The sequence below is a fragment of the Quercus suber genome, unplaced genomic scaffold (assembly GCF_002906115.3).
Source record: "Quercus suber isolate HL8 unplaced genomic scaffold, Cork oak 2.0 scaffold_41, whole genome shotgun sequence".
Taxonomy (NCBI): Eukaryota; Viridiplantae; Streptophyta; class Magnoliopsida; order Fagales; family Fagaceae; genus Quercus; species Quercus suber.
In genome coordinates this window covers 245,277-263,107 of record NW_027069506.1, presented here as the reverse complement: position 1 = coordinate 263,107, position 17,831 = coordinate 245,277, and the positions used below count along the sequence as shown (strand labels likewise).

The following is a 17,831-nucleotide window of genomic DNA, read 5'->3' as shown; positions in this document are numbered from 1 at the left end:
TGCAAGTTGTTTCATTTTTGCCCTCATGTTTTATACCATCACAAAAGTCCCAAGTGCAAACTTGACTAAGCATGATCGTATAACCTATTGACATTCACCAATCTAATTTGAAAATTTAATCAATTCCATAAAAAAAATATATTTTTATTTGAAAGTGAAAAAATCTTAAAACCACTAAAATAGTTGAAAAAGGAGGGACAAGAATTTTATGGGGGAAGCATAAAATTTAGAAGGAAACCATCCTAGTCAAAGATTCCGGGATTCATGGTGTTTCTCTTTTGACTACAATAGTATGCTTGTTGTTCACATTAAAGATTCCAGGATTTTTGACGGTTGTACATTTTTTGATATTTTAGAAATGGTTTTACTAACGTGTACTTTTTTTTTCTTTTTTTCTTTTTGAGAGCCTTTACTAACGTGTACCTTAAGGGAAGGTATACGTGCAAGTATTTTTATGCGTATCAAGAAGGTAAGTTGCACATCAAACAGTTAAAGAAGTACAATTTGATTTCTTGTTCTTGTTCCTTCTCAATGCAATGGCCCATTGAATTTCTTTTTACTCGTTTACAAAAGTCATTGTTAAAAAACAAAATTCAAATGATTTATTTCTTTTGTGTGATGTAAATAAAAGGCATTCCCTCAATTCCATTCTCTCCTCACTTCTTTTCTAACCATTATTGACGAAGAAAACATTTTTCCCCCTTTCGAAACCTTCCCTTCCTCCATCTTTTTTAAGTATAGGGTAAACACAGCTGCATTAAGATGGGTTAACTGGCATTTTGATGTGATGAAATGTAATTCCTATAAAAAAGGATTTGACAAGTTAGTATATCAATAAAAATCTAAAGGTTTTTGACAATTGAAATTCTCTAACTATCCATTAATTTTTAGGTAACAAAATAATAAAACGAATTTTGAACGTTCACTCTAAAAATTAACATCTAAACCCAGGACAGAAATTATAAAATTGTAGAAGGATTTATTAAAAACTCCAGGACAGAAATCATAAATTTGTGGAAGAATCTCCCTCTCCGAATCTAAATTAGTAAAATTCAAGTCCTTGTGATGTGATGCATGTTACCATCCTTTGAGATTTCTCTTTCTGATCCTGAAAACTATCCCATGCTTGCTATTTTCTTTTTTTCCTACACTTTTTGTGCACGTTTTTAAAGTGTGGTTGACCAAAATTTACTGTTAGAGATAACAAAATAAAATATATTTAATCCTATGGGAAACATGACTATTCACGGGTTGGCCAAAATTAGGGGTGTGCGCGGTTCGTTCGGCTCGGTTTTTTTTTTTTTTTTTTCAAATTTGTTACCGAACTGATAGAGATCGGTTTTGTAATAATTAAAACCGATGCATATCGATTAGGGTCGGTTTTCCGATCTACAGTGGTGTGGTTTGATCGGCTTGGTTTAATCAGTTTGGTCGGTTTGATTTGAAATATTAACAATTTTTTTTTTTTTTTTTTAATCTGTTCAACAGAAACTTTATTAAAAAAAAAAAAAACTGTTCACCCAAACAGTAATGATCCAAAATCTGTGCAAAAAATCTGTTCACATAAAAAAATATATATATATATGTTCATCTGAAACTTTATAAGTCATATTAAAGTAAGTTAGTTAAGACATATTAAAGTAAGTGGGACTAAAGTAAGTTACTTAATACATATTAAAGTAAGTTAGTTATAACCCTAAGATATAATAATTTATTAAAGACAGTAAGACATATTAGAGTATAGCATTTTTTTTTTTTTCTGGGGGGCTAACCGGCTAAGTATTAGATTATATAATATAGAGAAGAGAATTGTTTACCCAAAAAAAAAAAATAGAGAAGATAATTTTACCTTTTACTTTTAAAGCTTCATAGGCTCCTTTATCAAAAAACTTTTTTTACTTTAGAATTAGAATTTCTAAGAGCATTCACATCAAGAATTATAAAGAATAACTTTTAACATCTTAAAACACTATTTTATCTATTTTAACACCTCATTTTATAATACACTCTACATAAAAACTTTTATATTTTTTAACACTTTATCAAAATATCATTTCTTTATTATTTTTTATTCGTCATCTTAATCTTTTCCTCTCTCTTTCTCTATGTATATTTCTTCTCCCACCACTCACAACACCGTCAGCCACCACCACTTTAGCCATTGCAAAATCAAAACCCAAGCCACCACCCACTGAAAGCCCAAAACCACCAAAACCCAACCCACTAGAAAACTGAAACCACCAAAATCGAAACCCATAGCAAAACCAAAACCACCGAAATCCAACTCATTGGAAAATCCAAACCACCAAAATCCAAACCTACAGCAAAACCATAATCACCAAAACAACCCAATAGAAAATTGAAACCACCGAAATCAAAACCCATAGCAAAACAATAACCACCGAAACCAAATCCATAGCAAATTTGATACCACCAAAATCGAAACCCATAGCAAAACCATAACCACTAAAATCCACTACAAAATTGAAATCCAAGCCACCACTTACCACCCACCGTCCACCACCTACCTTTTAAACCCACATCACGAACCTAGAAAACCACACTTAAACCCATCAATAGTGAGACAAAACTGGCACAACAAGATCCACAACCAGAACCACCACCCACAACACAACCAAGAGAGTGAGTGAGGAGCTAGAAAGCATGGGTATGGCTCTAGGGCTGCCGCACTTGCACCCAACTATCATGGATAAGCCATGCTGCCATCGACGCGGCTACAAGCGCGTCCATGGTGAGTCCTTTTTTTTTTTCCCCTGTTTTCCGATTCGCGTCGATTCACTCCAAATCAGGCCAAAATGGGCTTCGAATCAGGTCAGAAAAACATGTTAAAAAAAATTAATAAAAAAAAAAATTCTGCAAAAATCACCATTTTAAAGCAACTTTAAACAAACAAACAAACAAACAAAAAAACCCTAATCCCTATCTCAAAATCTCTATCACTCTCATTCTCTCACTTTCCATCTCCCCTCTCTTTCTCTCTAACCCATAGCTCTCACACCCACTCACTCAGATTCCCTCCATCTCTCCTTTACCTCACTACCTAAGCTCACTGTTCATCTCTCGATCTCAAGCTCACTAACCCAATTCCTAAGCTCACTCAGGTATTTTGCTTTCATTCTCACCCTCCATTATACTCTCACATGCTCTATTGCTCATTCTATATCTACCCCTCAATTTGTATTTGTTATCTTATTTTTTTAATTTTTTATATAAGCTGTAATGTTGAGACTTAAGTTGATTTCTTATTTAGTTATTATATATTTGTCAAATTATTTGTAGGTTAAACAACTTAAATTGAAATTATTGAATTTTCAATAGATGAGGCTACTAGCACAGAACCTTCATCAAATGAAGGTCCTCTTTGAAAATATGTAACTAAATTGGAAAAACCTACACATTCTATTTCTAAGTCAAGTGGAAACACACATTTTAAGTGTAGCTATTGTAATGGAACTTTTGTGGGATCTTATTCTAGGGTTGAGGTTCATTTAATAAAAATAAATGGTCACTATTTTAAAGCTTGTATAAAGGTGACACCAAGCCATAGATTGGAAATGTAAAGAGTGCATAATCAAGTTGAGAATAATAAGTTAGAGCAAGAATGCAAAGGTTGAATTCCCTTACCTACCCCCTCCCCCCCGGTGGACTAATAGAGTCGCCACCTAGATTAGGTCTAAGAACCATAAGTATAGCGTCTTTACGTGGAAGGACTAGTCTTACTACCAGAGTATGGGTTCAGAGTTTAGATATGGGGATGAGAAGGTGTTAGGCACCCAATCCCACCTGACCCGTGGGTTGATATGTCTTAATCTCATTAAAGACTCATTCAATATTGTTATCTATACTCACACACACACTAGCATACATCTAGAAATTAACATGGCATCAATCATCCCAAAAACCCTAACATATATCTATCATGGCAACTCACATCAAGCCTAGCATACATCTATCATGCATATCATATCATCTCATCCAAGGCAGCAAACAACAGGATATCACAACGGCAAAAACATAGACATGGCAACATCAAAGAAACATGTGATTGCATTTTAGACATCAAGAACACATCATCCAACCAAGCATGTTCAACTCATCATTAAATATATATATATATATATATATCCAATGCATGTTCATGTGGATGCATGACTCACCTTATTTACCTTCCTACATCTCAGCACCTATGCTTCAATGAATGGACATGTAAATTGCATGATCATGGTATTAAAGTAAGAAAAGAAAAGAAAACTCTAATCTAGCATGTTAAAGACAAACAAACAATTAAAGAGAGGAGTAGAGACTCAAAAACATAAAATGAGCCAAAACAGAGGCATATGAGTCTATGACACAAGAAAATAAATAAAAAGAAGCAGAAAACTCAGATTAGGGTTTCTAAGCTGAAGTATGCATATGCATACATAAGCTGGCGTACATATGCTAGTTGTATGCGTACGCATACTTCAAGCCTACGTGCACATATAGAATTATGCATACACAGACATGCCCCCAGAAACCTTACCCCAAAAACTCAGAAACACAAAAACAAAGTAGAAACAAAAACTAAGGAAATTAACAAACTAACATGCTTCTAATATTAAAAAATAAACAACCTAAAGTAACAACAAAAATATCCAAACTAAACAAAACAAAATGTATTCCTAAACATGTATTGGATCTAACAACAAACATGAACACACTTAACACATTAAAACATGTTCATTGAAATATCCAAACATTCAACTCTCTAATCAAAATATGGTGAGATACAACAAATCAAAACCGAACAGAATCAAATCATATTTCTATAGAATATACAACATATAAATCAATTAAGAGCAACAAGAACAAGTTATAAAAGATCCAATTCAAGGAAAAGCCAAGAAGGGCGACTCACCTTGCTTATGGAAACACACTTGATTGATATTTAACCAGCCCCTCAATGCCTACAACACAAAGATTAAGTTGAGAGAACAAGAGAATTAAAGAATACAATAGTTTTTAATAACCACAACTCAAGAACAAGATTAGTTTTGAAAATTTTTTTGAGAAATCAAATTGGGAAAATATTTTATGCCTTAGAATTAACTAAAGAGAGGTTTTTAATTTGTAAAAAATGTGAAAAGGTGTTGTGTGGGAGTTTTGGAAAAGAGAATTAAGGTTTTAGAGAAGATGGAGGCCAAAAGATCACTCTCTTTAACTGGGGTTTTGATTGAAGGCATAAGATAAGTATTTATATGTTAAAATTATGGTTGTCATACTTGTTAATGATCTTTGGACATTCTTAAGGGTCCATGGGCCAGCCCACATCAAAGCATATGTTTTGGGCCTTTAAAATGAAATTTTAAAACCCAGAAAATTGAACTATCCAGTTGGCCCAATTTCAGATATTCATAAATCACTTAATATGAGTCTAAATTAGGCTAAATTTATGTTCAAATTGAAGCTTAGGATGTCTAGTTTTCAATGAAACAAACCCCACTCAAAAATTCTTTGTGCATAAAAAGTTATGGTCAAAACAGTGAGCAAAAGTCAGTTTTCAGTATCAATTTCAAAGGGATTTAAGCATTTTTGAGTTGTAATTACTTCCAAACTATTGAACTCTTTAATTACCCTTGGTTGACATATGTCAACCTCATCATTAGGGTTAGGGACCAAAATTTATTAATGGATACAAAATGCGATGTCTACACCCCCCTCCCCCTTTCCATAAGCTTATTCCCTTATTTCGAAGATAGGAAAAGAGTGGTAGTACAGATGCAGTAAGTGCTGGTAAAAGGAGGAAGGTGATTACGAAATCTCCTTTGGAGAGAGCATTCCATTATACTACTAGAGCTGAATTGGACAACAAAATTGCTAGGATGTTTTATACTGGTGGACTTCAATTTCACTTTGCAAGGAACCCAAATTATCATAATTCCTATACATATGCTACTATTCATAACATTCTAGGTTATGTTCCTCTTGGATATAATACCTTGAGAACAACACTTTTGCAAAAAGAAAGAGCTAATGTTAAAAGACTTTTGAAACCAATTAAGAACTTTTGGCTTGTAAATGGTGTAGGTATAGTTTCTGATAGATGGTCAAATCCACAAAGGAGGCCCCTTATTAATATTATGGCTGCATCAAATGGGGGTCCAATGTTTATAAAGGTAATTGATGGGTCAAGTGAGTACAAAGACAAACATTTTATTGCTGGGTTGTTGAACGATACTATAAAAGATATTGGACACGAAAAAGTTGTCCAAGTCATCACTGATAATGTTAATGTGATGAAGGTTGCTAGAGCTCTTATTGCAGGTGAGCATCCCAAAATATTTTGGACACCATGTGTTGTCCACACTCTCAATCTAGCTTTGAAGAATATTTGCGCAGCAAAAAACACTGAAAAGAATGAAATTACATATAAGGAATGTAGTTGGACTACATATATTGCTGATAATACATCAGTCCTACGTGCTTTTATCATGAACCATTCCATGAGGTTGGCAATGTTTAATGAATTTTGTCCTTTAAAACTGCTCTAAGTTGCAGATACTAGATTTTCTTTGGTTATTGTTATGTAGAAAATGTTGAAGTTGATAAAAAGATGCCTTCAAGCCATGGCTACTAGTGACCAATGGGCTTCTTATAAGGAGGATGATGTTGGAAAAGCTTAAAAAGTGAAAGATTTGATTCTAAGTGATCATTGGTGGGATGTTGTTAATTATATCATTGAATTCACAGCACCTAATTATGATATACTACGAGAAGTTGACAAAAATAAGCCTTGTCTTCATCTTGTGCATGAAATGTGGGATTTAATGATAGAAAATATGAAGGCGGTAATATATCGGCATGAAGGCTTGGAAGCAAATGAGCATAGCTCATTTTTTAATGTAGTGTATGACATACTCATTGATCAATGGACTAAAAATTGTACACAACTACATTGCTTGGCTCATTTCTTAAATCCTAAGTAAGTACTTTCATTTTATATTTTCCTTAATTCCCCCTTCTAGTAAAACAAACGATTCATCATCTACATTTTTTTCTTTTTAAATAGGTATTACTCCATTGAATGGCTTTCAGAGAATCCAAATCGCCTCCCTCTACATCAAGATCATGAAATTTCTATAGAAAGAAGCAAGAGTCTGGAGCAATACTTTGAAGATGAGAATGAATTAAGGATGGTGAAAATTGAGTTTGCTACATTTTCAAGAGGGAGGTTTCCTTCACCAAATGTCTTGACAAATAGGTGGCTCTTGCAACCTTTGGTTTGGTGGCAATACCATGGCTCTTCATTACCAACACTTCAAACTCCTGACCTTAAAATTCTTGGACAACCTTGTTTATCCTCATGTGCTGAGAGGAATTGGAGCACATACAAATTCCTTCGTTCATTAAAAAGAAACAAAATGGCTCCTGCACATGTTGAGGATTTGGTATTTATGTATTCTAATCTTCAACTCTTGTCAAGGTGCCGTGAGGAGTACGTAAATGCAGCAACAAAGATGTGGGTAGGAGACTCTTGGAATGAGAGTGAAATACATGGAGGAGCCAGCATTTTTGAGAATGCTACCCTTACACTTAATGAGTCAGAGTTGGAGGCCATGGTTATTGGGAATGCTAGTTGTAATGTTACTACTAGTGAAAGTGAAGTTCAAAGTGAAGCTACTAATCTTGAAAGTGATGATGAAGGTTTTATTTGATTGTCTTAAACACTTATCTTTTATTTTGTTTTTGTTTCAAACTTGTGGGTTGTATTCTAAATTCTGAACATCATGGAATGGTTATGTATTTAGTATTCACATTATTATCTACTATTGCTCTTAAGTTGGTATATGTTTACCATTATATGAAAGAAATTTCTTAGCAATATATAGAAAATATAAATAAAAATATTTTTAATAATTTATTAATAAATGTATCCTGCCGCACCCACACCCTACTTTTTTAAAAATTGTTGAGTCTTGCACCCACACCCACACCCACACCTAAACCCAAATCCGAATCCGCACCCGTGCTTTATAGGTGAGCAAGGAGAGAGTGAGAGATAAGAGGGAATCAAAGACCACTCATGGCCATAGTAAAACTGAGAGAATGAGAAAGGAGAGAAATGAGAGAGAGTGTGAGGAAAAGAGAACAAAAGAGAGGAAAATGAGAAAGTGAGAGGTTTGAGAGACGTTGGGGAAGGCAAAAAGGGTTAGGGAAGAAAATAGTTTTTTTAATCAGAGGAGGAGATATGTATAATAAAATATTAGTTTTTATTTTTAACTTTGTACTATAGTAAGCTATCAAAGATGGCAACTTACCGTAGCTAAGTTGTTTTTTTTTTTTTTTGCTATAGCATCTTTTTTGTGAGCCACATTTTAGTGCTTTAGTTGTTAAAATAACATTTTAGCATTTATACAATCCTTAATGTGTATGCTCTAAACAGTTTTGTTTAGCAAAAAATAAATAAAAATGAATAACTAACTGTGTTCGTTGTTCTTTAAATCCTAAGTAGTTCTAGGACCACACATTGCTTCACAACTTTTTGTCACAATTATGATGTGTCAAACTTTAAGTTGTCTTGTATCACGTACACGTGGATCTATTATTTTTTCTCCACCTTTCAAATTTTACTACATCACAATTGTGACAAAAAAAATTGTGAAATAAGTTGTGGTACTAGATTTTCTCTTAAATCCTACTACCTGATAGGTTAATAAAGTGGTTCTAGGATCATAAATTATTCCACAATTTTTTTTCACATCTCTGTCGTGACAGTTTGAAAGTGGTTGCTTATCACTTAAATGTGGATCCATAGTTTTTTCTCAATCACTCACACTTTACCACTTACAATTGCGGTAAAGAAATTGTATAATAGTTTGTGGTACTAGATTTTTTTTTTTGGGTTATCTAGAAGGGTAATAATAAAAAAAAGGTGTTTTCACTGTTAAATCACCATTCCATCTATCTCAAATTAGATGGGGGGAAAAACATGTAGGCAATACGGAAGAGGTTGAAAATGCATCTCTAGAGGGTTGCCATGGATTTACTTCCCATAAAGGAGGAGATTAGACCAGCCTGGAGATATTGAAGATTGAAAAAGAACCAAGACTACACGCTATTTCAAAAATATACTATTACAAAGGGTAGTCAGTAATGTGGTTTTGCTCAAGAAGAGAGTTTTAAATTGAAGCAACACATGTAAACTACTAAACTCTATTAAACAGCTAATAATGAATTTGATAGCTCATTCACAGCAGGTGCTTGATGGAATTATTACACTTCCAACTAGGTGGGCATCATGCTTAAAACTTGAAACAATTTGATAGGTCAAGAATGTATTGACCCCTTGTGATGAATTAATTGATTAATTAGCCAAGTTTATTAATTAATCAAATTAACACGTAAAATGCATGGTAGCACAAACAAATCACAAATTAAATGAAGTATGCAGTGGAAAATAAATTGACACGGTGATTTGTTTATGAATAGAGAAAATCTACACGGCAAAAACCCTACCGGGTGATTTTAAGGTCACCACTCCCGAAAATCTACTACTATCAAAACAAGTGGTTACAAGTAAAGGAATTTCAATACTTTATACCAACTTACAGTTGAACCCTTATCCCAATACTCAATTGGACTTGTTCTGTAGTGACAATCTCTCATTTTCAACGCACGACTCCTAGTACGTGATTAACCAATTGCGTGGATCCCAGTATGCGACTTGATTACCAACTTGAGAAGGATGTTGGCTACAAAATTCTTCTGTTCATCACACAATGAAGATCATGAAATTGCTTGGTCACAAAACCCTATGTTGTACAAACATAGCAGCTTCTTCATGAGAAAGAAGAATTAGGGCAAACTAGGTTTCTGGTTACACTTTTCTTCACACTTGTGGAACTGTGTTCTTGTGCAACTGTGTGTAACCTTTTACAGCCCTTAAAATAATCCTTATATATGATTAGGATTGTGAGAAAAGAAAGCCCAAACTTACACTCACGGATTGGATGAAAAATAGCTCTGAAAAAATGAGTTTCATAAACCTCAATAGATAACCATTTATTGAGCTAGCTGTCAAGCCACGGGCTTCAACAACTTTTAAACCTCGATAAATGCTAGCTGTCGAACTTTAAAATCTGGCACTTCATCACTTGATTCTTGGACAAACTTTCATGACTTTAACACTTGAACTTGAAACCTTGTTTCTTGAAGTATTAAACACATCTTGGATCTATCCAATTACAAGTAAAGTGCGTTTTGTCAAAAGATTAGCCAATTATATAAAATATTAACATATGTTCCTAACATGATTCACATATATCCTAACATGATCTCTAGAAATTAGAAGGGGTAGAGTAAGAGAATTAGGATATTACAATAAGGAATGAGAGTCTTATTTCTTAAGTATTTAATTACTATGCCAGTAACCTTTTGTACTTAAGGCTACTCAAGTACAAGGTAATTGGCTGATGTCAATTAACCTAACTAATTTCTAACTAATTACTAAAAACTTCTAACTTCTAGCTACCTAATAGTTCACTAAAGCTTGCTAATTGGTCACATGTAGAATTGAATTGATACATGTGCACATTACCAATTAGTTATAGATATACACAAGTTATCACAACCATCAGCTACCATCTAACAATATGCACACGCCAATACATAGACCTCTCACAACCTTTGCCACTGCTAACTCTCCACTGCTGTTGCATCACTATATTACTGATGCACCAGCCCTTGCACTATAGCATAACACCAACACTAGCATCACAACAACATGAATGATACATAGCAGTAAAACATAGCTGCCATGTCATAGCAACATACTAAGCTAGCAAGGCAGCAAAACCCTAAGCAAAGCATGACAAGGCAGGGTCCTAACATTCCTTCCCCTTTCAAAAAACCAATGAACTAATACCTTAGTTAGTTAAGGTTTCTCAATGCAATAGACCTTCCTGTAGTAGAACAATGGGTTATGAGGTCAAGGTACTTCATGGTCTACTAGAGCCCAGAGTAGGAAGTGTAGTGACATGTTGGCCCAACTTGGCCTTTTGGCAAGACACATGGAACACAGTGGATGCACTGAGAAGTCTTTTGACAAGTCCAATTTGTAAGAGACCTCATCAATCCTTTGGGCTACCTAGAATGGCCCTAAAGGACTTTTGCTTTAGGATTTTAGGTTGAAGGACTTCTGATTATATGGTTGGAGCCTAAGATAAACCCAATCACCCACCGCAAAAGTCTTTTTTATCCTATGCTTCTCAGCTTACCATTTCATCCTTATTTTTGGCAACAACCAAATTCTAGATACTAAGAGCCTGTTTGAATTGAGCATCATCCATTACTTACTCAAACTAAAACTTGTTTGATTTCATATCTTGGTCCCTATAACTTAAAATTTTGCTTAAATAGTGGGACCCATTTACCGTGCTAGGTCAAAACAGTCCGATGCCTACCCACGTGGGTTTCTTCGATCAGTTCGTGTCTTCGGCTGGACAACTTCTCAACTTCGAATGCACCAGATTTTTCATTGGAAGAGAGGTGAGAGAAGGGGGAGAGAAGATGGAACAGTAAAGTGAAAAAGATTATGGGTGTGTGATGCTATGACTCCTATAAGAGTGAAGAAGAGAGTGTGTCTAAAAGAAAAAGAAATGAAACAAAGAAAAATAGCACAGCCAACAATCTCATTTACTCTGACATGACAACACATTTCCCTGAGCCCCACCAATGCACCATAATAACAATATTGCCATTGAAACTCAAATCTCATAACTTGAAAACACCAAAATGTTGTTCCCACTTTTCCTCACTTAAACTCAAATTTTTGAGTCAGAATTATGTTCTCATAACTCAAGACAATGTTGTTCCCAATTTTCCTCACTTAAACTCAAATTTTTGAGTCAAAATTATGTTCTCATAACTCAAGACACGAGTATATAACTCAAATTTTTGAGTTTTGAGTTATGAGAACATAACTCAAGAATTTGTCCAAACATGCATTTCTTTAGTGAGCCTCACATTTTTTGAGTTTTGGTAATGAAAACTGAGTTATGTAACTCAGTTTTCACCGATCCAAACACCCTCTAAAAAGTCTTATTTTACATTCTTTGATGCCATCCAAACCATTTTAGCCTACAACTAGAGTTCCAAACCATTTTAGCCTACAACTAGAGTGAGATGGGTGGAATACTAAGGATTGCTTTCGACAGGCTGGAACAGCTGCATAACTAGTCTATGTTTCGGCATTTCGTTTCTAGATCAGTGAACATGGATTGTTGGCTTATCGGGTTGGACAGCTTTCTCTAGTTGCTTTCGTGTGGTAGCCACAAGACTTACCACATGCGTATTTTCATTCCATCTCCCACTCACCCTCTTGTGTCATTTGTCCATATGAAGGACCTCCTTAACTGAGATGGTGCATCACCATGCGTAAGATGGTCTATTCCCCATTTGTGCTTCCATTAAGGAACTGATCATGTAACTTAATCAAGCAAGTCTCCAACATCTCAATGATACACTAATACTCCAATTGCAAACTTGAACATAACCACCAAAGAGTACAAACATCACTTCAATTATCCTAGTTGCTCATGCATCTCGGGTCTTATTCTCTTTTGAAAAGGAGCAGTGAGAGAGAAGAGCATGCTCATTGCATGCAACAAACAATCTCATTTTTCAAGGAGAGGGGACAGGGAGAAAAGAGTTGTTATTATTAGGCTTTTCTTTTTTATGGGTAATTTTACACACATAACAAGTTAGCTTGAACTATGACTTCACTCTCCCCTATCACTTACATGAGGAGCTCGTTGATTTTTATCATTATTATTTGGTGAATGAGAGAGAGTTGGTTACACTAGCAAAACATGCAGTAAAATAAAGAAGAATATTTGCAAATATTGAAATATAAGAATGTCAACAATCAAAAAGCCAAAGCAATTGTTAACTTCGTTCCATTCATAGACTCTCTTAGGATTATGTTACCATTGCAGATAGGGAGTTGATAAAAGCTAGAAGTTTGAATACAAATACGATATAAAAGCTTAAAATACCACCATTTCGTAGCTTTCAAAAAATATTTTACCTACATCTGATTTTGGGAATTATACCATTGTATACAATTTAAGAGAATCTGTAAATTCAGGTTTTGAACCTAGTACAAAGAGGTTAAACGTTCCAAGAGTTTGTTGTTTAATATAAAAACCAAATCTAATTTGAATCCAACCAAGGCCCAAACACAAAAGACTTATTAAGAAAATAAAACTCAAGCCCCACAACCATGACGCACAACCATGCCGCATACGAAGCAATTACAGCATTACTAAAATTCCCTCAGATTTGCCATAGACACCAATTATTAAGTTCTGCCTCAACCTTTAGCTTTCTAAAGAGTTGTTTCTCTGTTTCCCAAAAAGGAAGAGTATTGTTCCTCTACCACACAATGGTAGCACCATTCACCAACAACACAGAATAAGAGCATACAACTAGTAAGGCAGAATAAGATACTGCAAAAGTTCCTAGTTCAAATAACAATAAGAGAAGTGCTGAACGCACTATTTGTCTCTCTCAACAAATATTATTAACAGAAATCTTTAACCCAAAATGGAATACCATATCACCATCATCACAAACATAAAATTACGACAATAGGTGCAAAGTTTCCAATGGAAGGCAAAGCCAGGAAAGTGTTTAGGCATTCAACATAGAACCAGAGTTCTTCCTGCACTCAGACAGCAAATCCATGTAGAACTGACATTTGCTGATGTCATTGCCATAGCTGTTCAAGCACTACAAGAAAACAAAAGCAAGCAAATCATTACTAACAAATTCATTTTTCCACTTCAGAAAGTTATTATCCAAATCCAAATAGATATCAAAAAATGATTTGAAAACCATAGTGAGGTACAAAAAGAAAGTACAGAAGGTAAAACTGATATCAAGTTCAGAAATTAGCTTCACTTCTGGAATTCTCAATATCATACAATCGACTGCCATTTTAAGAAAATTTTACTTAGATGATAGGTCACAACCCAGTACGCAGAAAATGTTCTTAGTCAAGTCAGAAGTAATGCATGAATTGAAGTGTAAAAAACCTAAAAATACTATATACGGGTACTTTTAAGTCTTGTTCAGCAGAAGGTGGTATTTGGTGTTGATGGGATATATAACATCTATCTCTGTTGGGGGAGGGTCCCACACATTTCAGGTCTAATCATGTGAGAAAGATATTAAGGAATAACTTTAATCTATCTATAAAGATACCAGCAGATAACATTAGTAAGCAAATGATAGAGTATAATTCATACATCCTGGAATGCCCTGGAGTGAATGTTGCATGCATCAGAGCCGCCAAGACTGTTTGCAGTGGGAGCTGGGGCACCAGCAGCCTCAGAGGCCACAGTTTCATGTTGAATAGTACGAGGACCCATCACTGCATCCACAGCCCTGTGAGCCACTGCACTTCCAGTACCAAAGGCCATACCTGCAATAACAGAGAAATGATTTGGCCTATTTCCAATATTTTTAAGTTAAATGAATCATGACCATAATGAAATAATCCACATCCCAAGATAGATTACAGTCTTCCTTCACATACCTTGAGCTATGGTTGAACCAATGCCTCCTAGCATGGATCCACCACTGCTGGCCTGAACAGGAGCTGGAGGAGGAGCATGGCTAACTGCATCAAAAAAAAATATTAGAACCCAAGACAATTAGACAAGGAAGAAACCATATACAAGCAACCAACTTAAGGTGGTCAAACCAAAATATTATTCCCATGTTTGAACAAGATATACACATACATAATAATAAATACAATAACACAAATAAGACACACAAAAGAAAAGACTCCTAGTTACTGCATACATAGTGTACAGAAACATTACCTGGCTTAGGAGGGGGGTTTCTCATTGCTGCAGGACGAGGGGCTGCACGAGCAGATCTTCCTGCAGGTACAAATCAAACAGGATCTCATTAACCCATCAAAGTAGATAAAAGATAAAGACATTGAAGATTTTTTTGTTACTTGGTAATTACAAATGCATCCAATAGGTCTTATTGCTGTGACCCTACCCTCTACCTTGTTTTTACAAGGAGAGGAGATATCATTTAAGCTAGAGCTCATTGGCAAACACTAAGGCAGAGAAATTAAAACCCAAACAAAGTAATACCACATACATAAGCACATTCATGCCTCCAAATACTGCAAAGCCACCACCACCAGCAACATAGAACAACATAGCAAAGCAAGTTTCACAAACCTTAACCAATTTCAGGTAAGCAAAGCAAATTGAAAAGACTTATGTTTCAACCCAGATCTGCCAACACAGGCACACGGCATTAAACCATTCAAATTTCAGTTTTAAATCACCACTTTGTCAGGGTTTTATGGTTAACTCACTCGAATGGAATTTCACATAATGGAATAACATCAACACGACCTAGAAAGCACCCAATCAAACGACGAATTCAACACTGACACTCAAAATGCTCTCATACCCACATTGTTTCATAAGCTATTTATCATATTATTAACGTATTCAGACCCATGCCCATATATCTAGACACCAAATCAATGCCCCCAAACACTAAAAACCCAAGCTTCAACCTCAATACAAACTCATTTCCAGAAATGCAAAAACTACGCTGAAACAATAAAAACACACAATCAAAACCACAATCCTTCATTTATCAACAGAGCTAAACACACTTCAGCAAACCCAAAATTTCAAATTCCCAATATCCGGGAAAAGAGGGGGAGAAATCCCAAATATGTAAGTCAACGTTTGAAACAAAATTAACTCATGCCCAAGCTAAGCCTTTTGACTTCATAAACGAACCTAAAAAGTTTCAATTTTTATTATCTTGCCCTTAATTTTCTCAGCTACCAAACAAGACCGTGACTGAAACCCTAGAAATGAAACAGAGAAATAGAAAGCTCAAAACGAATCAAAACAGCTTCGAAAGAAACACACACAGATCTGAAGAAAAGGAAAGAGAAGACTGACCTCCGGAGCTGCGGCGAGCCATGGATTACGATAAGGCGGCGGATTGATCGAAAAAGATGATTCTAGAAACGAGCAGAGAGAGAGACGTAAAGAGAATGAGGCTCGCTTGTGAATCACAAAACCCTGGAAATTTTGTTGGAATATTTATAGTGGAAGGGAAAGGATGGGTGACCCAGTCGGGTCGGGTCACGCTCCTGTTAGGTTTACAACGTTGCATCACGTGATTGGTTTTGGAGTGGTCCTTTCACGTGTGGCTTTACGGTGATGGATCCCCCAATGTGACGTATGCGCTATCGAAAACTTGGTAATCTTCGGCCTAAAATTTTGTTTAAGCTATTTTTTTATTTGAGAAATAATATATCGACAATATTTTTACAATAAATTTTAAGTAGTAGATTGTTATTGATTGTTATTATTAGGGTAAAAAAGTAATCTTAGTGTTATGTTTAAATTTGAATTAATAACAACTAATCACCTGTGATTTGTTGTAAAAATATTGTGAACGTAGTATCTCTCATATATATATATATATAGAGAGAGAGAGAGATGCTATTGTCACAATATTTTTATAATATTTTCACACAAAATCATAGGTGGTTAGTTGTCATTAGTTCAAATTTGAATATAATATTAAGATTACTTTTTTGCCTCAACAGTAACAACTAATAACAATCTATCACTTAAGATTTATTGTAAAAATGTTGTGAAAATGTTGTGGACATATCATTTCTCATATAAATATATATATATATATATTTATACACACACTACTGTTTAAGGAGTTTTCCCTATTTGAGATCTTCATTTTTTTGTTAAAAAATAGAGTCGCTTTCCTATTGACTTTTACATCACTTTATCTACTTATAAGTTATATTATCAAAATAAAAATTATATATATAAAATAAAATATAGATTTTTTTTCCCACAAAAAAACTTTTATCGCACACACAAAGCGCGTGTGTGATAAGACTAGTGTGTGTGTGTATAAAAAAAAAAAAAAAAAAAAGACAGAAAACACACGCCAAAGAAAACAATCACACGCACAAGACAATATTTACGTGATTCGGTAATTTGCCAACATCCATAGAGTTATAGGAATTTCACTATTATCAGGGAAAAAATAGAAAGTATGGTTATAGTGTTTTCACTCTCTCAAAAACAACAATAAGACCGAAACCCTAATCACCAAAAGCGGTTTCTATATCCAAGCACAGGATTCACAATGAGCTACAAAACGGGTCAAAAATTTTTTCCAAGATCCATGAGCACTCTAGCTTGGGCCGACACCTCCACTCTATGGACTAAACCTCAGAAAATCTCCCTTCAAAGACCATGTAACATTATTTTTGGTTGGGTCAGGTCGTCAATTGGATCAAATATAACTAGGCTCTACAAAATCCAACAAATCTCCCACTTGGAGACTAATTCAATCACCAACATCAGCTGTTATCTTCCAAAAAATCCATCATCCCTGCAAACTCATCTTCCTGTCCTCAAGCTAGAAGATTAACTAAAACTGCACACAGTTTTAACTACTCAATAGTGACACCCTTAGTCAACACGTCTGCCGGGTTCTTAGATCCACAGATCTTCTCAAATATTACCAGCTTATCTTCAACAAGGTAACGGATAAAGTGGTATTTTGTCTGTATATACTTCAACTTTGAATGAAAAACTGAATTTTTAACAAGAAAAATTGCACTTTGATTGTCATTGTGTAGAATGCCCATCTCCTGCTTCTTGCCCAATTCATCTGAGAAGCCATGTAGTCAAATCATCTCCTTTCCAGTTTTAGTTGTTGCAACATGCTCAGCTTCT

The 17,831-nt window shown here is 34.9% G+C and overlaps 1 protein-coding gene across 1 annotated transcript; it reads right to left on the bottom strand.

The window, feature by feature from the left end:
* Positions 1-13,506: 13,506 nt before the first annotated feature.
* Positions 13,507-16,139, bottom strand: LOC112037059 (uncharacterized). The gene is made up of 5 exons (XM_024069874.2): positions 16,014-16,139; positions 14,892-14,951; positions 14,600-14,683; positions 14,310-14,485; positions 13,507-13,791 (listed from the first exon to the last, which is right to left on the bottom strand). Exons 1-5 carry the CDS (start codon positions 16,033-16,035, stop codon positions 13,693-13,695), a joined length of 441 nt encoding a protein of 146 aa, XP_023925642.1. The 5' UTR covers positions 16,036-16,139; the 3' UTR covers positions 13,507-13,692.
* Between the last annotated feature and the right edge of the window lie 1,692 nt (positions 16,140-17,831).